The sequence below is a fragment of the Zosterops lateralis genome (assembly GCF_965231275.1).
Source record: "Zosterops lateralis genome assembly, chromosome: 2".
Lineage (NCBI taxonomy): Eukaryota > Metazoa > Chordata > Aves > Passeriformes > Zosteropidae > Zosterops > Zosterops lateralis.
The window spans coordinates 69,803,314-69,823,161 of NC_139763.1; the positions used below are offsets into that span (position 1 = coordinate 69,803,314).

At 43.2% G+C, this 19,848-nt stretch overlaps 1 protein-coding gene across 1 annotated transcript in view; it reads right to left on the reverse strand.

The window, feature by feature from the left end:
- MTUS2 (microtubule associated scaffold protein 2) overlaps window positions 1-19,848 on the reverse strand; it is a gene marked incomplete at both ends in the record, with an annotated part of 154,413 nt that overhangs the window by 12,078 nt on the left and 122,487 nt on the right. The window contains 2 exons of the mRNA XM_083855745.1: window positions 1,016-1,230; window positions 5,736-5,802. Coding sequence (XP_083711871.1) covers window positions 1,016-1,230; window positions 5,736-5,802 — 282 coding nt within the window. The remainder of the gene's footprint in view (window positions 1-1,015; window positions 1,231-5,735; window positions 5,803-19,848) is intronic.

The window sequence follows — 19,848 nt, forward strand, 5'->3', positions numbered from 1 at the left end:
AAGTTATAAGCTATTTCAGCAAAAATTTAACAAATTCCTTCACAAATGCTGATGTCTGGTGATCCAGGAGAGGTAAGCCTTTGCAGCTACAGCCAACATCTTCCACCAGGCAGACTGACACACTGACACAGTGAAAGGAAAAAAAATTGTTAAGGCTTTTGGGAACATAACCTCTCCTTCAGAAAGAAAAGCAGAAGGGCATTTTGAAGGGCATTGCAAGAAAACCAACTTGCATAAACTGAAATGAGAACCAAAAGACATGGCTCAGCGTAGGTTCTAACCATTTACAGAGAAATATTTTGAAAAGTCCAATTTAGAATATGAAAACCTATTTGATATCACCTTCTAATACATCTTTAGAAATCAGTTCATGAACAGAAATTTGTCCAGGACAAAACAGCCCAGTTGCATTGAATTACAGTGCTTGTTCTGACAAAACCAGGCAAAAGCAGCTGGTTGTGAGAATACACCTGTCTAGACATAGAAAGCAAAGCAAGGAGAAATACCTGGAATGTACAGTCCAAGAGATCAGACTGAATGGTGGGGCAGCAATCAGGGGACCCAGAGTGTATCACGGGCTTGATGTTTAGGCTGTATGTGTGCTATCACTTCACTGTATTGCCCTTTAACTAGCAAATAACAATGGGCTGGCTCTCCTGGCCTTACCTGTGTGGAACAGGTTCTTATAACCCTTGGTTTTAGTCATAAATTGACTAATATAGGTGGATTGAGCACCAAGTATGTGTGGGCAGCAGAGCTAATCTTAGTATTTTTATTGTAAAACCTCAGCAAGCATGTCTTCACATGACAAGACATGGCAATGTAACAGAGCAGTGTGTAGGAAAAACAGTAGAACTAATAAGGAGAAAGAGCAGTAAAGATATTCAGGATTACATTTTTCCACTCATAACTCATTGTCAGTGTCTTCATGTTGGAGTGTTCAATATATTTCATTACCTAAACCCAATCAGTACTAGCATGGACTACTCTTCAAAGTCAACAGGTGGAGACTGACCTGATCCTGATGCTGCAATTTGGCTTGTTCCAGCTGCAGCCTGTGCTGCTCTTGCAGGCTCTCCTTCTTGGTGTTGTACTCCTCCTGCAGGCGCTGCTCCAACGCCTGCATCTCCTCCTGCTGCTGCCTGCGGAGCTGCCTCCCCTCCTCCTCGAAGCGCCTCTCCAGCTCCTCCTTCTCGCTCAGCAGCTTCTTCCATCTCGCTGTGTTGAGGTCTGTGGAGACAAGACCACACAGTCCTCACACTGCCCAGCACCAAGCAGAGGCATTGGACCCATTTGTAGAGCAATGATCTTGGTGCTTCTCTCCCACTCTGTTATACACAGGATATGACTGACCACTTGACCAGAAGGATTTGTGTCTCACACATCCCATTTTCGAGCTGTTCAAAGCTGCTCATCCCATAAACCTGCCTCCAGTTCCAGCAAGGACCATTCAAATCCATTAATGCACACTTGCTTAAAATATTTTTTGTATTCAAACCACTAACTTGTGTGCTTCATGGCATCAGAGAGTACAATGAAAGGCAGATACTGAAGGCAATCAGAAAGTATGAATTTTTTACTCTAACGAACTGACCAGTGATTATGTCTGTTTTCCAACAGTTCTATCAAGTCAAGGAAAATCAGTCCATTTCCCCATTTGGTTCCTCACCTTTATTGTCCTCCAGGTTCCAGGAAAGCAATGTCACAAATACTCTGCCATCAGCCTTTTGCTTTGCTAAAGAACAGTGGCAAAAAATCCAGATATTGAAGACTTGATGCAAGCTGGACAAGATCAGCCAGAGTATATTTACAGAGCAAGTTTGCTCACTTGTAAAGATCTAACAGGTAAGAAGTGATTAAAATTATCATGATCATAACATTCAGAATACTAGAGAAGGAGAAATGGGGTTCTAGTGGCACTGCTAGATCTTCTTTCTGATTTAAACCCATAGCTGATTTAGGAAGATGATCAGGTTTTTGAACAAACTTATGGCATATTTATCCTTCCCTTGCCTTTCAAAATGCACGTGCCATGCACAGACCTGTATGGCACTGTAAGTCAGAGGATTGGGAGCAGCTGTCTCTCTGCTGAATGCTTCGAACCCATATTTATCCTATGACAACATATTTGTTCAATATCTGTATATTCATCTCTGTTTCTACTATGCTGTCAGACTGTGCTCATTTTTCTCAGGACAGCAACAATTTGTCCAAGTTACCAGTGCTGTCCCCACACCTTATGTGAGGTCCATCTTCTTAGCAGGGAGATGGACCTTTGGGCGTAGCTCTTCTTGGACAGACATAGCAGAAAGCAACACCCATGGAGCCCAAAGGTCTGCAGCTCTCCTGCCTGGGGAGCAGGAACCCGGGAGAGCCTGTCCTGCTGGAGTCAGCTGTGGCTTCAGCATGTGGTCCTGGTCAAACAGCTGTGCCATCTCCAGCAGGGACCCCATAACAGATGCCTAAACAGAAGACCTGCTACTGCTGCTGGAAAACTGTAAATTTAGCTTTCAGGCATCAAGACAAGGATACTGTTAAAGTGAGCTGCTCTTGTGGAAAAAAGAAAAAATTACTCAGAAAAGTTATATGGATGTATTATGACATGGAACAAGGTAAGCGGAGCACAACTATTACTGGTCTGTTGTGAAGAGTCACACCCTGGTTTTATTTTTCCTTCTCTGTAGGTATCTCCATTGCAGCTTACAGGCTGGAAATGACTCTGACACAATGTGGCATTTCCTGGGATTACAGTGTGCTGGGTTAAATGAGACCAGCTACTGCAGCTTCCCTGCTCCCTGAGCACTGAGTGCACAACAGATGAGCAAAGCCCACTTCAGGCTGGGCTGGGAAGGTGAGGGAAAGGTAGATGTCACTGCTGGACTGACATTCCTTACCCCACTACATGCAGTCAGAGCCACAGTGCAGCCTCCCCAGCCCTGGCACTTTGCATTCAGTAATGCAGCTCCTGTGGGAACTGGGGGCTGGTGCCTTGTGTTCTTACAGAGGGACTGTTTCCTTCTGACATGAGAAATGGGCTCTTCTTCCTGACCCTGGGCCCCAAAATCACAGTCAAATCACAGCCACCACACCCAGGTTAAGTGTCCTCTGACTGGGAGGCAGGAGGAGATGGAACAAAGGCTTTGGCTTTGAAACTCTTGAGAAAAAAGATAATACAAGTTTTAAATTGTCATCTCATTGCCTTTCCTTCATCTAGGTTTTTTATGCATCTCCATACCTCCTCTCAACACATTTCATGTCATTGGTCTGACAGTAAAGGAGCAGGTAATTTTGACATTTAATTTCCACTAGGTTGAAGGGAAACAGCTGGTTTTCAAAATCTCTTCATTGCAAGAGACTCAGTGTTGCAGCTGAAAAGTGCTTGTATTTATAATTTATGAAGATCGGTGTCTTGAGTGTAGGACGATTGCTTGTCATGTTTTCCTAGCCTTGCTATTTCTAGCAAAATACATGAGCAAACCTTCTTGCTATAAATTACAAGTCCCTCAGTGTTTATAGAGGCCAAGATTCCTCCCCAGGATTGGGAAGGGAGAATCACTTTCCTATTTCACTCAAGCTGGTTTCAGATGTGATGTGATATTTTCACAGGAGTGCTGGGGGTAAAAGGGGACAGTGTTTTTTGAACCTCAATATTTTGTCTGGCTCCAGAAGGATGCAGGTCTCCCTAAACTATTTTTACACATGGTCCATCACTGCTATGGCTTCAGCAATGGTTTTATTTACCACAAGAATTTTCCTTAAACATATATTCTTACTTTTCTGAACAGTGGATTCTCTGTTGCAGTTTCATTGCTTTGCATAGCAGAATCCTGGAGATTCTGTTGAAGTTAAAGACTGCCTGCTGTGAAAACCAAGCACATTCAGCACCCAAATTATAACTCTGAATTACAGCTATTGCCCAAACAACAAAGTGTTGTTCTCACTGCCTGTATCAAACTTGGCTAGTTCAGCCTTGTTTTACTGATTCATTCAGGTGTTTGCATAAGTGAGTCTGACATGGTGAATTTACACATGAAAAATCAGGAATTTCTGGCCAACACCCATGCTGCTTAGCTGGACTGCTTGTTTTTAAATTAAAGAAAAACTACTTATTAAAGCGACAGAGGCAAGTCAGAACTAAAGCTTGGTTGTAGTCAAAATAATTCTCTCTGATTTTCCCTGAATTTCTTCACAGAATCACCTAAGATTGCTGTTGTCAAATAAAAGACTGTTTCATTTTTATTTGCATAAATCATATACAATATTGTACAGCTGATTGATCTGCTAGTGAGACCAAAATAATCCTCCTATAGCACAGGTGGCCAGTAGCACCCTCATGTCTCCAGTAATAACCTCAGCTTGAATTGCTTTAGAGACTGCAAAGAACTGCACTGATGAGAAATGCTCTCATGTGCGTGGCATTTACTATTTCACCTTGTCCACAGTTTTCAAACACTGGTTGTTTCACAAAATTAAGTTTTATAATTTTATACCAAAATAAAACAGACTGTGCAGCAATTTTTGACTTATACTAAAAAGCATAGGCATTTACCTTCCATATGTAGGGATATATACTAGGAATTTTATTGCTGATGAATTATTTCCCATTCTGCTGAAGTGCAACATGTGCACATGTTCATCTTTTTGTTCATCCCTACTGGGAGTGCTTCTAGCTGGCCATGTTGCATCTCAGGGTTGCACAGAGAGGATTACCTCCATCAAGCAGGTGATCAGCCCCCTATGTCACCCACAAACAGCCTCTGCTCAGCATCTCCGTATCTTCCAGAGTGATGGGAGGAGGAGGTGGACTGTAATGACTCCTCTCCATTACAAAGCACAGGGAGGATCTGCAGTTCTGCCCATCCCACAAGGGTTTGGCCTGAGCCTCCCTTTGCTGGCCATGCTCTGGCCACATGACACAATCTGTGTTTAATGGGTGACCCAGGAAATGGGCTCCCACATGCAGGGAAAGCTGAGAGGTCCCCCCCAGTCACAGCTCCAGTCATCAGTGGTTCCTCGCCTGACGCAGTGGCCCTGCTTTCTATTTTCCCTGGGGCAGATGAACCCAACATTACACTCATTCTGGAGAGATTTAAGCCCAGAAGAGCTCAGCCTGTTGGCTGAAGCCAGAGCAAAAGCCCATCTTCTCTCTCAGGAGTGGCAGTATCTTTACACTCTCTCTCCTGTCAAGATCAGAAGCTAAAAAGGAAAAGAGAGGCATGCAGATACAGAGGGAATACACAGACCAAATGAGATGCACTGCTCTTTCTGCCTTTCAACCAGGAAGATACCTTAGAGATATCAACGAGCAAATTCTGAGCTTGGTGTCCTTTGGTTTGTAGGTAAACTGCAAAACACAGCCAAGTTCATAAGCTGGTGATGCATTCCCAGTCACTGTGCACTGCAATGGTCCCAAGCTCCCACTTCTCATACACTGTGCTTTTTCCTCAGTAGTGCTGGTGTTTGAGGGCAGAAGCTATGGATTTATGGAGAACAATTTGTTTAGCAAAGATGATGCACAGCTGGCTCCAGTGTGTGTGGTGAAGAACCCATCTGCAGAGTGAAGATGTGAAATAAAGGTTCCCTGAAAAGTCACAAACCCCTTTGCCACTGGGCTTCAGAAAACACTTCATCACATGTATGGAGGTTCCCCAGGATGAGTTCACAGGGAAACATAATAACTGCATTCATGTAAAGTGAGAAAATCACTTTGTTGTTATTTTTCTTGTACTACTTACCAACTTCCTCCCTGATCTTTGCAAGCTCGACTCCTAACTCCTTTATTTTCACAAGGGCATTTTCATTCTGTTTAAGGAAAAAGAGAGAGAAATATGTATAGCACCCAGGTTTATCCCAGATAAGCACTTTCATTTAGTAAAGCAGATTAGATCAATTCCTCATACTACTTTTTTTTCCTTTTTTTTTTTTTTTTTTTTAGGAGAGGGGAGTGGGATTATAATGAACTCATTCAGTTTTTAAATCAAGCTTAGGAGCCACAACTCACTGGCCACAAATACCTTGTGTGTCTACAAGTACATGTACACATGCTCATGTGCACACAACAGTGCAGAATGCTCTATTTACTCCTATGTGTCTAAAAAGGCATCTATTTTTTTATAATTTTGTGGTCAGCCTAGGTACTATTTATGGCTGGACTGCATGTACAAGATGGATTTATTAAAACTGTTAAATTTTTTCATCTATATGAGCCTGCCTCTAAACCTCTCCAATCATATTAATATGTTCACTGAGTCAAACTTACAGAGCAGACTGCTGCACTCACACCATTCTATGCATGGTGAGCATTCCCATACAAACACCACTAATAACCTGATGTTCATGCCTATCTCCACATCTATTTCTGTCATTTTATTTATTAGGGATAAATAAATGGTCCTTTCCTTGACCAGTCTTAAAAGAAATGTGAATATTTAAGGAGTAAAGCAGATGAACCAGCTAAAGGAAAATTAAACCATATTTACATGAGCAACGTTAAGGTGTTACTACCAAAATGCAAGGATTTTGACAGCAGATATCTGACTAGTGCTGTGCAAACTGACAAACAAAATTCTTATCTCCATCCACTGCAGTCTGATTTAGTACAATAAATCCCAGCATAGAGGTTCAATCATATGGGCACTTTAAATTGGGATGTATCATGAATAACATTAGAAAGAAGACAAAAGAATGTACCCTGCTGGGAAGATCACTAATGATTAATAAAACTAGATCAGGTTACTATAAATATGTCCTGGGTTAGAAAAGGTCAAGAAACCTTTAAGGACACTACAGAAAAATCATGTTTAAGAGAAAAAGCAGTACAGTAGTAAATTGAATTAAAAGGAGTCCTAGAAATCAAATCTTTCCATATTAAGCAAGCAAGGCTAATAAAAATTTAGGGCACAGACAGGATTAGTTTGGCTGCAGGATACATAGCAGATAAGATAGCAAGTCAGTTCTATATTTCTATATTACAAAAATGAAAGGGAAAAAAACCCCCCACATTTCAGAACTTAATGTTTTTGTGTATTTTTCCTGCACCTGACTTTTAACTCTGTTAAGAGAAGTAACACAACTTTATTTCTGGTAATACCAGAATAACAGAACCTGGCGTTTGAATTAATCTTTAACATATTTCCCTTTTGGGATGATTTCCACCAGATCCAAAGGACACACTTTCCAGAAAGTTTGCTGTAAATGGAGTGATTAACTGAACTGATTTGAGAGCCTTGAAGGCTTGAGGAGACCTAGATGATCTTTCTTATTCTTATTCTTATTCTTATTCCCTGCAGACCCAGAGCATCTTTCTTATTCAGTTATGGGAAGAAGCCAGGAATGCAAGGCCTGGCTCCTCCAATGACTCCTCCTGGCTCCATACCCTGCTGAGTAATGCACAGGGGGCTGTGTGCCAGGACTGCAGAGTGTCCAGTCCTGATCAACTGCATTAGGCTCAGAATAAAATTATGGAGTTCCTTGTGCACTTCTTTTCCCTAATTAGTCAAAAAGTTGTGGGGAAAAAAAAAAAAAAAAAAAATCCAGATAAATACAGCCTGATACATTAAAAAAACCAGATCTCTTCACACAATTTCCCAAACCAGCAGTCTTAGAGGAGTAAGGTTTCCCCTTTTGGAGAATACCATTGCATCTGCCCATATGGTCTGTTTAACCCACTAGAGTCATTTTAAGAAGTGCTCTTGACAGACTGCCAGGCCTGGTGCCCTTGAAGGTGCATGCACAGGATATACTGGATGCAGGATTTGCAGGTGAGAAGCACCCACTCAAATCACCAGCTCTCATTCTTTGAAACAGAAGCCACTCAAAGTAATGGAGCTCTGCACAAATCATTACCAGCACCTACAGATGAGCAGAACTCAGTGGGATTGTTACTATTCTCTTTACATGAAGAGAATTAAAAACAAGTAAAAAGAAGAACTTTTTTGGGGAGAAAAGGTGTTTAAAATTTTGATCCTCCATAAGAAATATCACAGGCTCCACATTTTACATGATGGTTTATCTTAGATAAAGTTTTTCCTACCGTTGAGGATGCTTGGTGGTGGCATCCTCTCCAAAAATGTGGAGAATTGCCATGGTGTCAGTTTAAAAATACTATCCCATAACTCCAACTCCAGCATGGACAACAACCCACCAGGGCAGTGGGAGTCATGTCTGCCTCCCACCACATTGGGGCTGTGGTTTCCAGAGCAGCTGGAAACTGATCTGGCTACCTCGGGCAGCCAGATCAGCACAGCTCAGGTGCCTTCACTGTCATTTTACTGCTCTGCTAATACTTCCTGCATTGTGTTTTATTTTGGTCAGAGCTTCCTGTCTGCTCTTTGGGACCTCATATTTATGTTTCCTGGGAGATCAGGTGTGCAAGGGTTGCCCACAGTGCCAAGGCCTCAGGTAGTTGCTCTTTCCCAGAGGGTCCTTCTAGAGAGAAACAGCACAAGTCCTTATACTCCTCTTGTGGAACAGAAGTGAGGTGCACTTTTGGCTGAACATCAAATCAGCTTCACAGTTTCCCGGATGTGCAGTGAACTCACAAATCCCCAACATCTTCCGTAACTGCAGCCTGCTTTGTCAGTGTGACATGATAGGTTTGGGCTGCCCATGTTCCTGTAACACTGTAAACACGACAGCAATGCAAAATAAAAAAAACCCTGCTTGTTATCATCAGTGTGGCTCCACAGATAACCAGCACTCCACTGTCAGTGTAGCCAGAGAACTGGGAATGCCAGCACTAAGGAAACCAAACATTACAGTAGAGCAAATCTGGATCTGATTTCAGAATGCAAAGCTATCACATTCAGTGCTGGGATTCCTATACATCCACTGTCAAAACATCAAAGCAATTCAAAAATTCACAAGGACATAAGTGGATAAGAAACCAAGTTCAGAGGATGTTCCATAGGGTTAATCAGTCTTCATTAATATTTATCTCAATGAAGTGTTTGAAAGAGAAGGCAGGGTAAGCAGGTGCCCTCCCAAGAGTTTTGTGTCCACTAAGGCTCAGCATATCAAAGGAGCTTTGTAGTGATTCTCTTCTAAGTCACACTTGGAGTTGAGACATTGAGGGTGAGCATCCAAGGGCCAAATCTAACTTAGGTTTAATAAGGTTCATCAGCTGTACACATCTGTTTTCAGCAGGTGAAAACATCAGAGACCCTGTGAGGAGAATGTGCAAATATCCACCATTTCCAGTGCAGTAGTTAAATGGCAAGGAAGAAAAAATATTGCTTTGATGTGATCTGGAATTCCCTTTTTTATGCTCAAAAATGTGAAACCAAAACAGTACATTTTGCACAAATTAAAATGTCGCGTTTATTTTTCACATGCTTTAATGAAAGATGGACTGAGTTACTTTTTAGAAAAATGATGACAAAGGTATCTTCTCTTGGCTGCATCCCAAGAAATTACTCTGATAGTGAAGTAATTTTCATAAAATAAGATTACACTCATGATGGAGATGAAGAAAAACTTCTTCCTCATTCCTGAATTCTGCAATATAATGATTAAGTCTTGTGTCTGGAATACGTCCCATCTCCTCAGACAGAAAAAAAAGTAGAATAAAACAGGTAGAATTATATGTTTGCCCTGCTGCTCTGTTGAATAGAAGAAATACTTTCCTATCATCAGCTCTATAGCATACAGAACTCCAATATTTCTCTTGTGAAGGGCTTGATGTTGGACAGCATTTCAGCAAGTGAAAAGGACACTGAAAATGGCATATGTGAGTTCTCCATTCAACAGAAAACACCCTGAAGATGGACTGAGGCATGACCTACATTGGTGCAACAGCTCTAAAAAACAAGGCAGGTAGTCAGGCAGGTAGGCAGAGGCGTAGGAAGAAAGCAGGCAGTTGTACAATTAAATAACAGTGGCCAAACCTAGCAGTAGCTCAGAAAAAAAATCAGCTGAATTTAGATATAACTGCATGCAAGGACCTAGAAAAATAACTTGGTAAGGAGACGTCATAATATGGACCTGAGGATGGGCAAGATGCTGGTGTTGTCCAAACAGACTAAGAGGGAAGTAGTAATGAAAGCTTGTGGACAGATGCTGCATGGGGCATCTCATCGAGAATGTATGTCCCTGCTCATTGCAGGGTCTCAGACTAGATGATCTTTAAAGGTCCCTTCCAACCCAAACTATTCCGTAATTCTGTGGTTCTATGAAAGGCTCTGCTTTAGTTGTGTGGAGCTTCAGAGGACAGGTAGACACCTTCAAGGAGACATCACCAGGGAGACAAGTCAAGATTTTACCTTAGACCAGGAATAATTGAGGGATGAGGAGGCAGATTTGAGGTTTGTCTTAGACCCTCTCTCCTCTGAGAGCTACAACCTAACTGAGAGATACTAATGAATTAGAAATACTAATTAAGTAAACCTCCAGGTACTTTTTTAACAATAGGTAGGTAATAGTAGGTCCATCATAGAAATGGAAATGGGTCAGATCAGGCAAAGAATGTCAGAAAATTGTTCAGATCCACATAGGAAGTCAGCAGCAGCTAAGCAAACATGGGAGCCTGGAGTTACCTTCCCAAATTGACATGACTCTCCACCCTGACAACTTACATTTTTGCTTATACTCTAAGATCAAAATGTATGCTGGACAAACACTTCTGAGTTCTCTCAGTATCTCCTAAAAACTTTCTGCACACAGACGCTCTGTGGCACTTGTTATTAAAACTGCTCCTCCAGAACAGCTGTCTTCTATGCAGAGCTTTAAAAATACTAAAAAAAAAAAAAAAAAAAAAAAAAAAAAAAAAAAAAAAAAATCCCTGACCTGCAAATGGTGCTTAGTCACTGTTGTGCTGTATTCAGACTTCCCTGTGGCAAGGTGTTCTATTATAATTGGAAAGAGAATCATATACATTGGGAATTCTCTTGTACCAATAAATATTTCAGATGATACTTGTAGAAGCAATAACTGAATCCCACTGCAGCTGATATTCAAAATTACCTACAGCCTTTCTTTAAAAAGAGGTGTTTTAATGCTGCTGTTCAATCATGCTGATTGTCAGGTAATCCCTCCTCATAACATCCTTTAGGTTAAAGTTTACAAGCACTTAGATATGCCACAGTGACTGCACTTTGCCAAGTTCTATATTAACCCACACATTTTTTCTTAACATGGTAAGTGGCATATCTCAAGCTATATTTAAACTATTATTAGGTAAATGGGAGACACTGTTTTTCATTTAACAGAGTTATATGAATATATCATAAAGCCAAACTCTAACAGAATGCACTGCACAAACATATTTCTGCCAAGATATTTTTCCACTAAGCAAATTAAATGCATATATGCATTCTCTCACTATTCTGTACATAAAACCCAGGCAAATTTCCAGAAGAATAATGGTAAGAGCTATGTGTTCAAAGTGTCCCACAACTTCTCTTGCACATGCTATTTTCCTGCTGCCTGTAGCTGTGCACTTCTGCACTGACATTTCTTACATGACCCATTTTGATGCCTAGGAATGTGTTTGATTTAGATTGACATAAACATAAGAAAACAGGTAGTTTTGTCTTGTTTCACTTCTCCTAGCCTGGAGGATCATTCCTCTGTTAGAGATGTAAACCTTTAAGACAGCTAGAGGCTGAATAACCTCTCTTCAAACTTTAAAGTCTCCTTTATAACTTGTACTCCACATGGCTATTAAAAATGCAAGAAAAGCAAAGTATCAAACCGACTGTTGCTACAGAAGATGCCAGCAGTCCCTCCTTGCTTCACGAGCATCCAACCCTTCCATTTAGACTGCAGGATAAACTTATGTAAGGCACTGCAGTGCACGAGAAAGCGGCACTTAGACCTGTCCCTGGTGCAGGGGAGACCAGCGCTGCAAACCAGCCGAGCATCGCTTCCCTCTCCGCCCCCGGGAAGCGCCTCCGCCACCGACCCCAGCGAGAAGCATCAGCACAGGCTCTAACGCGGCTTCCCTCGCCCTAAAGGATAGAAAAAAGAGGCAAAAAGTACCGTCTCGTCCTGGCACAGAGAGGGGGGGAAACACGTGGAGCAGCATTTGCCCATCCTGGCAGGACAGCCGCCCGCCGGACCGACACCCGCCGGAGGATGAGCCCCGGCCGGTGCCACTGTCACACGGGGATGTCACACGGGGATGTCACAAGGGGGTCCCCGCGCGCCGGGACCGGGCAAGCGGACTTGTCACCCTGATGCCTCCCGGGGCGCCGGGGGGTGCCGGGGGTGCCGGGGGATGCCGGGGGGTGCCGGGGATGTCGGGGACGCGGCCAGGGAGCGGGGAAAGGTCGGGCGGCTGCGGAGCCCGGCGGGGTCACCCCCCGGCAGGCGCTGCCCGCTCCCCGCGCTGCCGCCGCCCCTCTGCTCGCCCGCTGGGTCCGGCCTCTCCCGAAAAAGGGCGCTCCGGCTGGCCAAGGCTTGCCCACGGCAGGGCACGTCCCGCAGCGCCATCGCAGGGAAGCGCCGAGGCTGGCGGCCGCCGGGACGGGCTGGAAACTTCGCAGCGACAGCCACAAAGGCGCTGAAACCCGACACGGATCCTGGGCTCTCTCAGCCGGGGTGCCGCTGCCTTCTCTTCTCTGTGCCGCATCCACAGCAGCTGATCACGGTAGTGCCTGTCCTGGTATCCCGCTCGGATGGTGCCTTTGAGCGGAGCGTGTCCCGCCTGGCTGCCGGCGCTCCTGCTGTTCCGGAGCGCTCCCGGATCCGCTCCCGGCTCTGCCGCACTGGGCCCCGTGGGATCTGCGGCTGGGCACGGCTGCCCCGCGGCTCTGCGCGGCTCTGCGCGTCTCTGCGCGTCTCTGCGCGGTCCTGCGCTGTCCTGCGCGGCTCTGCGCGGTCCTGCGGGCTCTGCGCGGCTCTGCGCGGCTCTGCGCGGTCCTGCGCTGTCCTGCGCATCTCTGCGCGTCTCTGCGCGGTCCTGCGGGGCCGGGCGTGGGCACTCCCCGCCATCAGCTGCCTCCAGACTGAGACACCGGCCCGGAGCTCGGCCGCGGGCCGTGGGGGTGTCCCCCCGCTCCCGAGACACTGATCTCCCCGAAAGGACTTTCCCTGAAATCGTCTGTTTAAATCGCGAGGACGATCAACACCCTTGTGATGGCAAAAGCAGGTCTCTGCAGCGCACCCCGACAGTTCTGTCATTCTCAAGGGCCGGCGTAATGTTTTGGCCATGTAAATATGTATTTATGTCACATAACCTGACCCTAACAGTCACATACACACGGTGTGCTGTGTGTGCCCGCTCTGTACCAGTTTGCCCACTGGGAACAGATTTTCCCAGCCGGACCCAGGACACGGAGATGCAGTAGGCTCGTTTCTCCTGGGCTCTTGCCTTAGGCATGACAGATTTTCCTCGAACAATTTACGTTAAAGACAATGCTGGGAAAAGGCAAAAGAGTTCAATGACTCACAGCCAAGGTGGTGTTTGTGCTGCGTCCACTGTTTAAACCTAAAAACCACTGTTTTGCTGAAAGGCAAATCACTACCAAACACACAGAAAAGTGACATTGCCCTTATTGCTGAACAGCTCTGCCTTCTGGTGGGAAAGATGCTCAGGTCTCTCTGGACAGGAGTTTTTGTTTGAATGTATGTTCAACTGTGACTGGTGATGCACAATGTGATTTTAAAAATAATAGGAACCAACAAGAATGTCCAACAAATTATATTTAAATTCTCAGGTAACTTCAATTTGTGTCACCTTCTTATTCTCTCTCTTGCTCTTCCTCAGCCCTGCCAGGACTTTAACTAAAGTTTTAGAATATCACAGTCAAGTAATTAAAAACAAACAAACAATTCCAACAACATAGAAACCCCACCTGATAAACAAACAAACCCCCAAACTCAACCACCGAACCAAATTTACAATTGCGCTCCAAATACATGTCTTCTAACATTTGCATTCAAGACCTAACTTTCTTTACAGCATCTGAAAACTAATTTGGTTGGCTACTGAACAGCTACACAGGAGAGGTAAAAAGAGACTTTCTTGTATGGTGAAATCAAGCATTTCATCCTCACTGTAGGAGTTTCTTTTTTTGCCACACAACCTGAAGTCTGTAATTTGGATCTTTTACAGTCCAAATCCCTACTGGAAACTTTATAACTGCCATAGAGAAAAACCTACATAACCACTTGCAGACAAATTACCATGGCCATTTCTCTGAGCTGGCTATTAGAACTACAGTATTTAGATCCATGTCTGACTGTCAGGCAGAGACAATAAAACCCAGTCATTATTCCTTTTGTTATGCTTTTAAAATGAAGTACTGATCTTCAACTGCTTTGCTAAGAATGGGGGATTTGCTGCTAGCAGTGATTATAAATCTAAGGTAAAGATTAGCTAGCAAGGTCTATGCATGACTTTAGTATCACTTAAGCACTAAACTGGAAGAGAAGATATTGAAGTGAAACTTAAATTAAGCAGAAATCATTTGTTATCCTTCTGGCTAGGGTGAATTGAGGTCCTGGAGGCTGATTTAGGATTGATAATGGATAAGGATGTGCTTGGGAGAGCTGCTGGGCTCTTTGGTCAGCTTAGATCCTTTTGGGGAAAGTGAGACCAAACTCAGTTTGAATTAAACCTTGTTTTTCAGGTTGTAGCATAAAGGTGAGAAAACACCAAAGTTAAGAAAGCAAATGGAAAACAGAAACTATTTTAAAGAGCAGTTCCTCAGAAAAATGCACAAACGAGGAGGATGAAGAAAGAATTTAGCAGGGGTGTCTGTGGTGGCAGCATGCTGACAGGTAGGTCACTATGTGGAGGCTTCAAACATGCACCTCAAGGCAGCAATGCCTCGGGAATTAAGGATATAGAAAGGGGAATGACCATAGGAATAACTGAGAGAGGAGCAAAGCACTCAGCAAAGCAGGCACAGCAGAGGAGAGGACAGCCCCTACACCCAAATTCTATGAGAACTGGCACTTCAAACAGCAGGTTCAAAACAAGGTTTTTAAATTATTGATTCTTAATTTTAAACTGTTAGAGTCATCTGCCTGATTTCAGTGGCATGTGGCACTTGGGTCAAATACTGAGGGGAATAATATTTTAAGAACACCTTGTTAATTACCACAAAGCACCAAAGGCAGATAGATCCACACCAGTGCAGACTGCTGCCTCTGTACACCAAAAGAATTGATATTTTTAGATAAGGGTAATATGTAACTCCCACCTGTTGAGGACCAAGTGGCCATGTGGTGCCAACCACAACATTGATCATCAGGCCAGGAAAGATTGGGAGTTACTGAAGAAGTGTTAAGTAGGGAGGAGGCCTCTGGAGGACGAGGACAAGGAGTTGCAGTAAATGGAACTACTGGGCTGAGTGGAGATCATGAATAGAGCTGTTTGAAGATCAGTCCTGGGGACAAGTCATGCCATTCACTTTTGACCCTGATCAAATATTAGTGAGTGCTAATGAGAAGCTGGGATGCACTGTCCATCAAGGGGGAGTTAAAACACCATGCCTGTCAAGCTGGATGCTATTTAGGGCTGTAGGAGTGGTCATGATAAGAAATACAGAATACTGAGCAGTCCAAGGTCCCAGTCACAGGGACAAATAACAGGAGATTCAAGTGATGGAAATTCATCAGTTGGAAATAACAGCCAAAATCTGTGTTGCTTATCCAGTGACTAAGAACGATACCTACTGTACAGATCTGAATAAAGCAGATAAAACCTTAGGCTCTAGGAAACGCTAAAAGGGAAGTTTAAATGCTTTAAGAAAAGCCACAGAGAGATCCCACCTGAAACCTCACACAGTTCTGGTCCCCCGTGTTTTGGGGATAGCAGTAGTGAGGCAGGGAATATATAGGCCACACTGGAGAGGTGCCATGTAAATACACATCTGCTTCTTCTAAGAAAACAACAGTAAAGTTGGAAAATTACAGCTTTCTATAAATATAGGGAGAACACTAAGAGAGGCAGAAGTGCTTCAAGGTCAAAAAATGTATTTACATAAGGATAAAAGGGTGTGAACTTGGGCATACCTAAGTCATAGGAGATTCTGAAACAGTCCTCTAGTAAAATAGAGGAAAATATAATTATTTTCAGGCTGAAAATCAAGCATTTTAGGGAGGAAGTTATAGTATTTGTCAACAGGGAGGGTCTGGATTTGATGACCCAGAATGAACTTTGCTAGCCTTTCCTATCCATGCAATACTGCTTGTTTGTGCACTGTCATGAATATATTGCTATGGATTTTGCTGATAGTCCACACCCAGAATGTGAATGTGCCTCTGCCAAACTGCTTTGCAGGGAGCTCTGTCCCAACAGATCTGGCTCACATTTCCCTTCAAGGCAGGATGAAGAAGTCTGTGGATAAGACAGAGATCAACATGAGCTGGGAAAACCTGCACTGTTAGCTAAAAACCCATCCTTCATAGAAGTTGTGGTTTTGTTTCATTACTGGAAAGAGAAAATACAGATAAGTTCACAAAGAAAGGTGTTCCTTATGTATAGGATTAGCAACAAATATAAGACGAAAGAAGTCTTATAAAATTAGATTTTAAAACATAAAAGTAATTGCACAAAACAAGTGACTTAGCAGGGTATATTTTACAATATTTATTGACTTCAGTGGAAACGCAATGTAGTTAGCACCTGACAGGGTAAGGCTCCTAGGGTAATTAAAGGCCAAGGAGGACACCTACATGTTCCTAAATGTCCCAGAGGAGTGGCTTAGTCTATAAACAACCTATTCTAATGGTAAAGAGGCACCATGGACAACAATTTTTCTGTACAGTGACAGAATCAATGGTTTCCTCCATGATGTACATAATACAACTCCTATTTACTGTCCAAGCAATTCCAATATTTTACATCTATCTGAACTAAATTGGGAGAGGTAGGGATAAATTAGCCACATTTTATAATTTACTATGGTCCTCAAATGGGGCACATTATTCTTTTTAGCTCCATAATGGTCTTTATGTATCAGTGCATACACTCTGCTCTGCTGAGAATAAACAATACATCATCAGGGTTCTAGACATATATTCTAACATATATAAGAAGATGGGATTCCTAACCATTAGTGTCCAATGTTTCCCTGTTTTATGGAGGCTGGCTAACCTTCCTGGGAGAGATATAGTGCTTTCCCTGGATTTTCACAGTGCAAAGTGTGAAGATGGAGATCCATGGAGAAGGAAAAACGGAACCAAAGTCTTGGGAAGGCTCCGGAAGATAAAGGTAGTAATGCAGTGCCATGTGTGTCACAGAGCAGGAGAATCCTCAAGGGAACTGCATATTATTCATCCTTTATGAAACGCTGGAAAGGCTTGCTGAGGGGCATAGCATGTGAAGTATGTCAAACAAATATTTAATTCAATTCAAAGAGATAACACTTTGAGGGCATGAGCAGCCAAAGACAGTACAGGAAGCATGAAGGGATGCAAATTTGTTTGCAAGAAGACTGCCAGCTCTAGGAATAAGTTGATAAGGCAGTATATCCAGGGCTCCTGGAAATAAACAAAAGGAAAAGGAGAAAGCTGAAGGAGACAGTGGTGAGGAGCAAGGAGACTGAAGACAGCACCATAGAAGTATGGAGACAGATAATCGTGAGAGAAGGCTGAGGTGGGGCATACCAAAAGTTCAAAAACTGCTTCACCGGGTAAAGAAATAAAGGTACAGATTCAAAAAAAGAGATGAAACTGAGGAGAAAGGAAAGATTGTTCTGCAGGTGGCATTTCAGCATACAAAGGGATATGCAGTGGTGGAGGGAGACAAGGAACAGGAGACTGCGGGAATGAGGAGAGATGTGCCAGTCAGACACAGAGGACTTGGTGCATAACTGAGACACTGCAATGTCTGTAATGTCTCAGCTCTGGGGAGTGATGGATAAGCCGGGCTATCGGCAGCTGCCGCCTCCTGGCATTCCCTGCAGTCAACAGCGGGAGGCGGCCCTGACACCGACACCAAGCACCTCCAGAGGACAGAAGTCTGGTTGGCGGCGCTCACTGAGGGCGGGATTTTGTCTAAGGCAGTGCAGAGTAAGAACAGGGCAATGCTATTCCAGCAATGCATTTTGAACAGGAGCCTCAGAAAATGATTGAGTGGCACGCCAAAGATGGGAGAGCAAGGCAAGGAGAAGGGGCATCCAGCACACTTTATGTGATTATCACAACCTATTTTTCTGCATCTACTCCTCAAACACTGTTTGTGTGACAGAACACACAGGTGGACTTTGTCAGAATTTTGATATCTACAAGAGGGAAGCTGAGTGTACTGACAGACTTGCAGACAAGTGGGGAAACTGAATCTATTTTTCAATAAGCCAAACATTGGCTTCAAAGACTGAAACTGATTCATTGTCAGTATTTTTAATTCTTCAATTCTGCAAGCAGTATAATTTGAAAACAGTCTCAACTAGTCCCAAATTCTCTTTCCAATTTCACTTACTGAAATTTCCAGTCACACTGTATTTCTGTGAGTGCTTGAAACCAATGAAGATGAGTGCTGCTGTCAAAAGAAGGGTTTTAATCTTCCCATCTCCTTGTCACTTGCTTTGTCCCAGCTTCCTTCCTTATAGCCCCACAAGTGTTTGGGCACTGAATCAGGTGGGAGTTAGAGCTAAAGCCGGGATAAAATGGTGAATTTGGGTAGAGTCAACTTCTCCAGCACAGGGCCAATTCCCCAGGACAAGGAATGGAATCCACCCTCTGCTGTTAGCCAGGAAGAGAATCCTCTGTCACAAGCCCCTGACCCCTAATCTTGTCAAACTACAGTGGCCCGTGGAAATAAGAAAAGCAAATACATTCACTATCGCACTTCATTTTCCTTTTTGGAGCTGCATTACAAGTTTTCTCTGACACAACTCTCTCATCAGCAGCACAGTTCTGCAATTGCTCTTAAGACATAGACACATGATTCATTATTTTCCAGGTTGGGGTTGTTATTTTTGTTCTTGCCTAACTTAAAAAAAAAATAAATCCGAAAATGTAATACAGTGATTTGGGGATTTCTGAAGCTATGAGCAGTCAGTAATGAGTTTCAGTGAGATGACTCAGCTAGAGCTGAAAGTCATGCCAGATGGCCCCAGAATGGCAATTTCCCTTGGATTTACAATGAGGTTTCACATTTTGTGCATTACTCAGTACCATGAGGTTTTAATGATCCTCAGGCAGCTTATATGGAAGCAAACATTTTTTAATACAGTTTTTCAGCTATACAATTATGCTATTGCATACTTGGATGAATAGAATGTTTACTCTAGAATTTAACAAATTAACATGGATTACATGCCCTCTGTTTCTCTAGTGAGAGAGCCCAGCCAGATGACTCCTTTTAAATTCAGTTCTCATATAAAAAGAATGCGAGGATCTAAACAGAATTCCTTCAGAGTTTTGTTATTTCTGCTAGTGTAGCCTTACATTTATTTTAGTGTCAGTACTTTGCAAGGCCATGGATTAAAATTCATGAGAGAACAATGCTTTATTACTATGTTTTCTAGTTCTTGATGTCTGGAAGAGTACAAAGTAAGCATTCCAAATGAACTAGCTCTCGCTGTCAGGGAATTCGTATTTCCTCATGTGAAGTATCATTTATGCACCAAGATCACTAGGAAAAATGCATGTTTTCACTGAACTCCTCACCTGCCCTCTACGCAGGAATACATCCCCTGCAAGGTTATATCTAAATTCCAAGCCTCTGAGTAGCTGCAAGCAGATGGTAATTTTCTTAAATCAACTTTACAGAGGAATGTTCCCTTCTCCCAACAAACAGGTAATCTCCTCTCCTCCACTCCACTGGGCCAAAGCCAATGACAACTTCAAGCTGCTGTACTTTGAGGCCAAGCAGAGCAAGGCACAAGTGCTGACAGCACTTCTATGACAACAATGTCAGTGGCAAAAAATTCCAGCAGCTTTACATGGACCAAG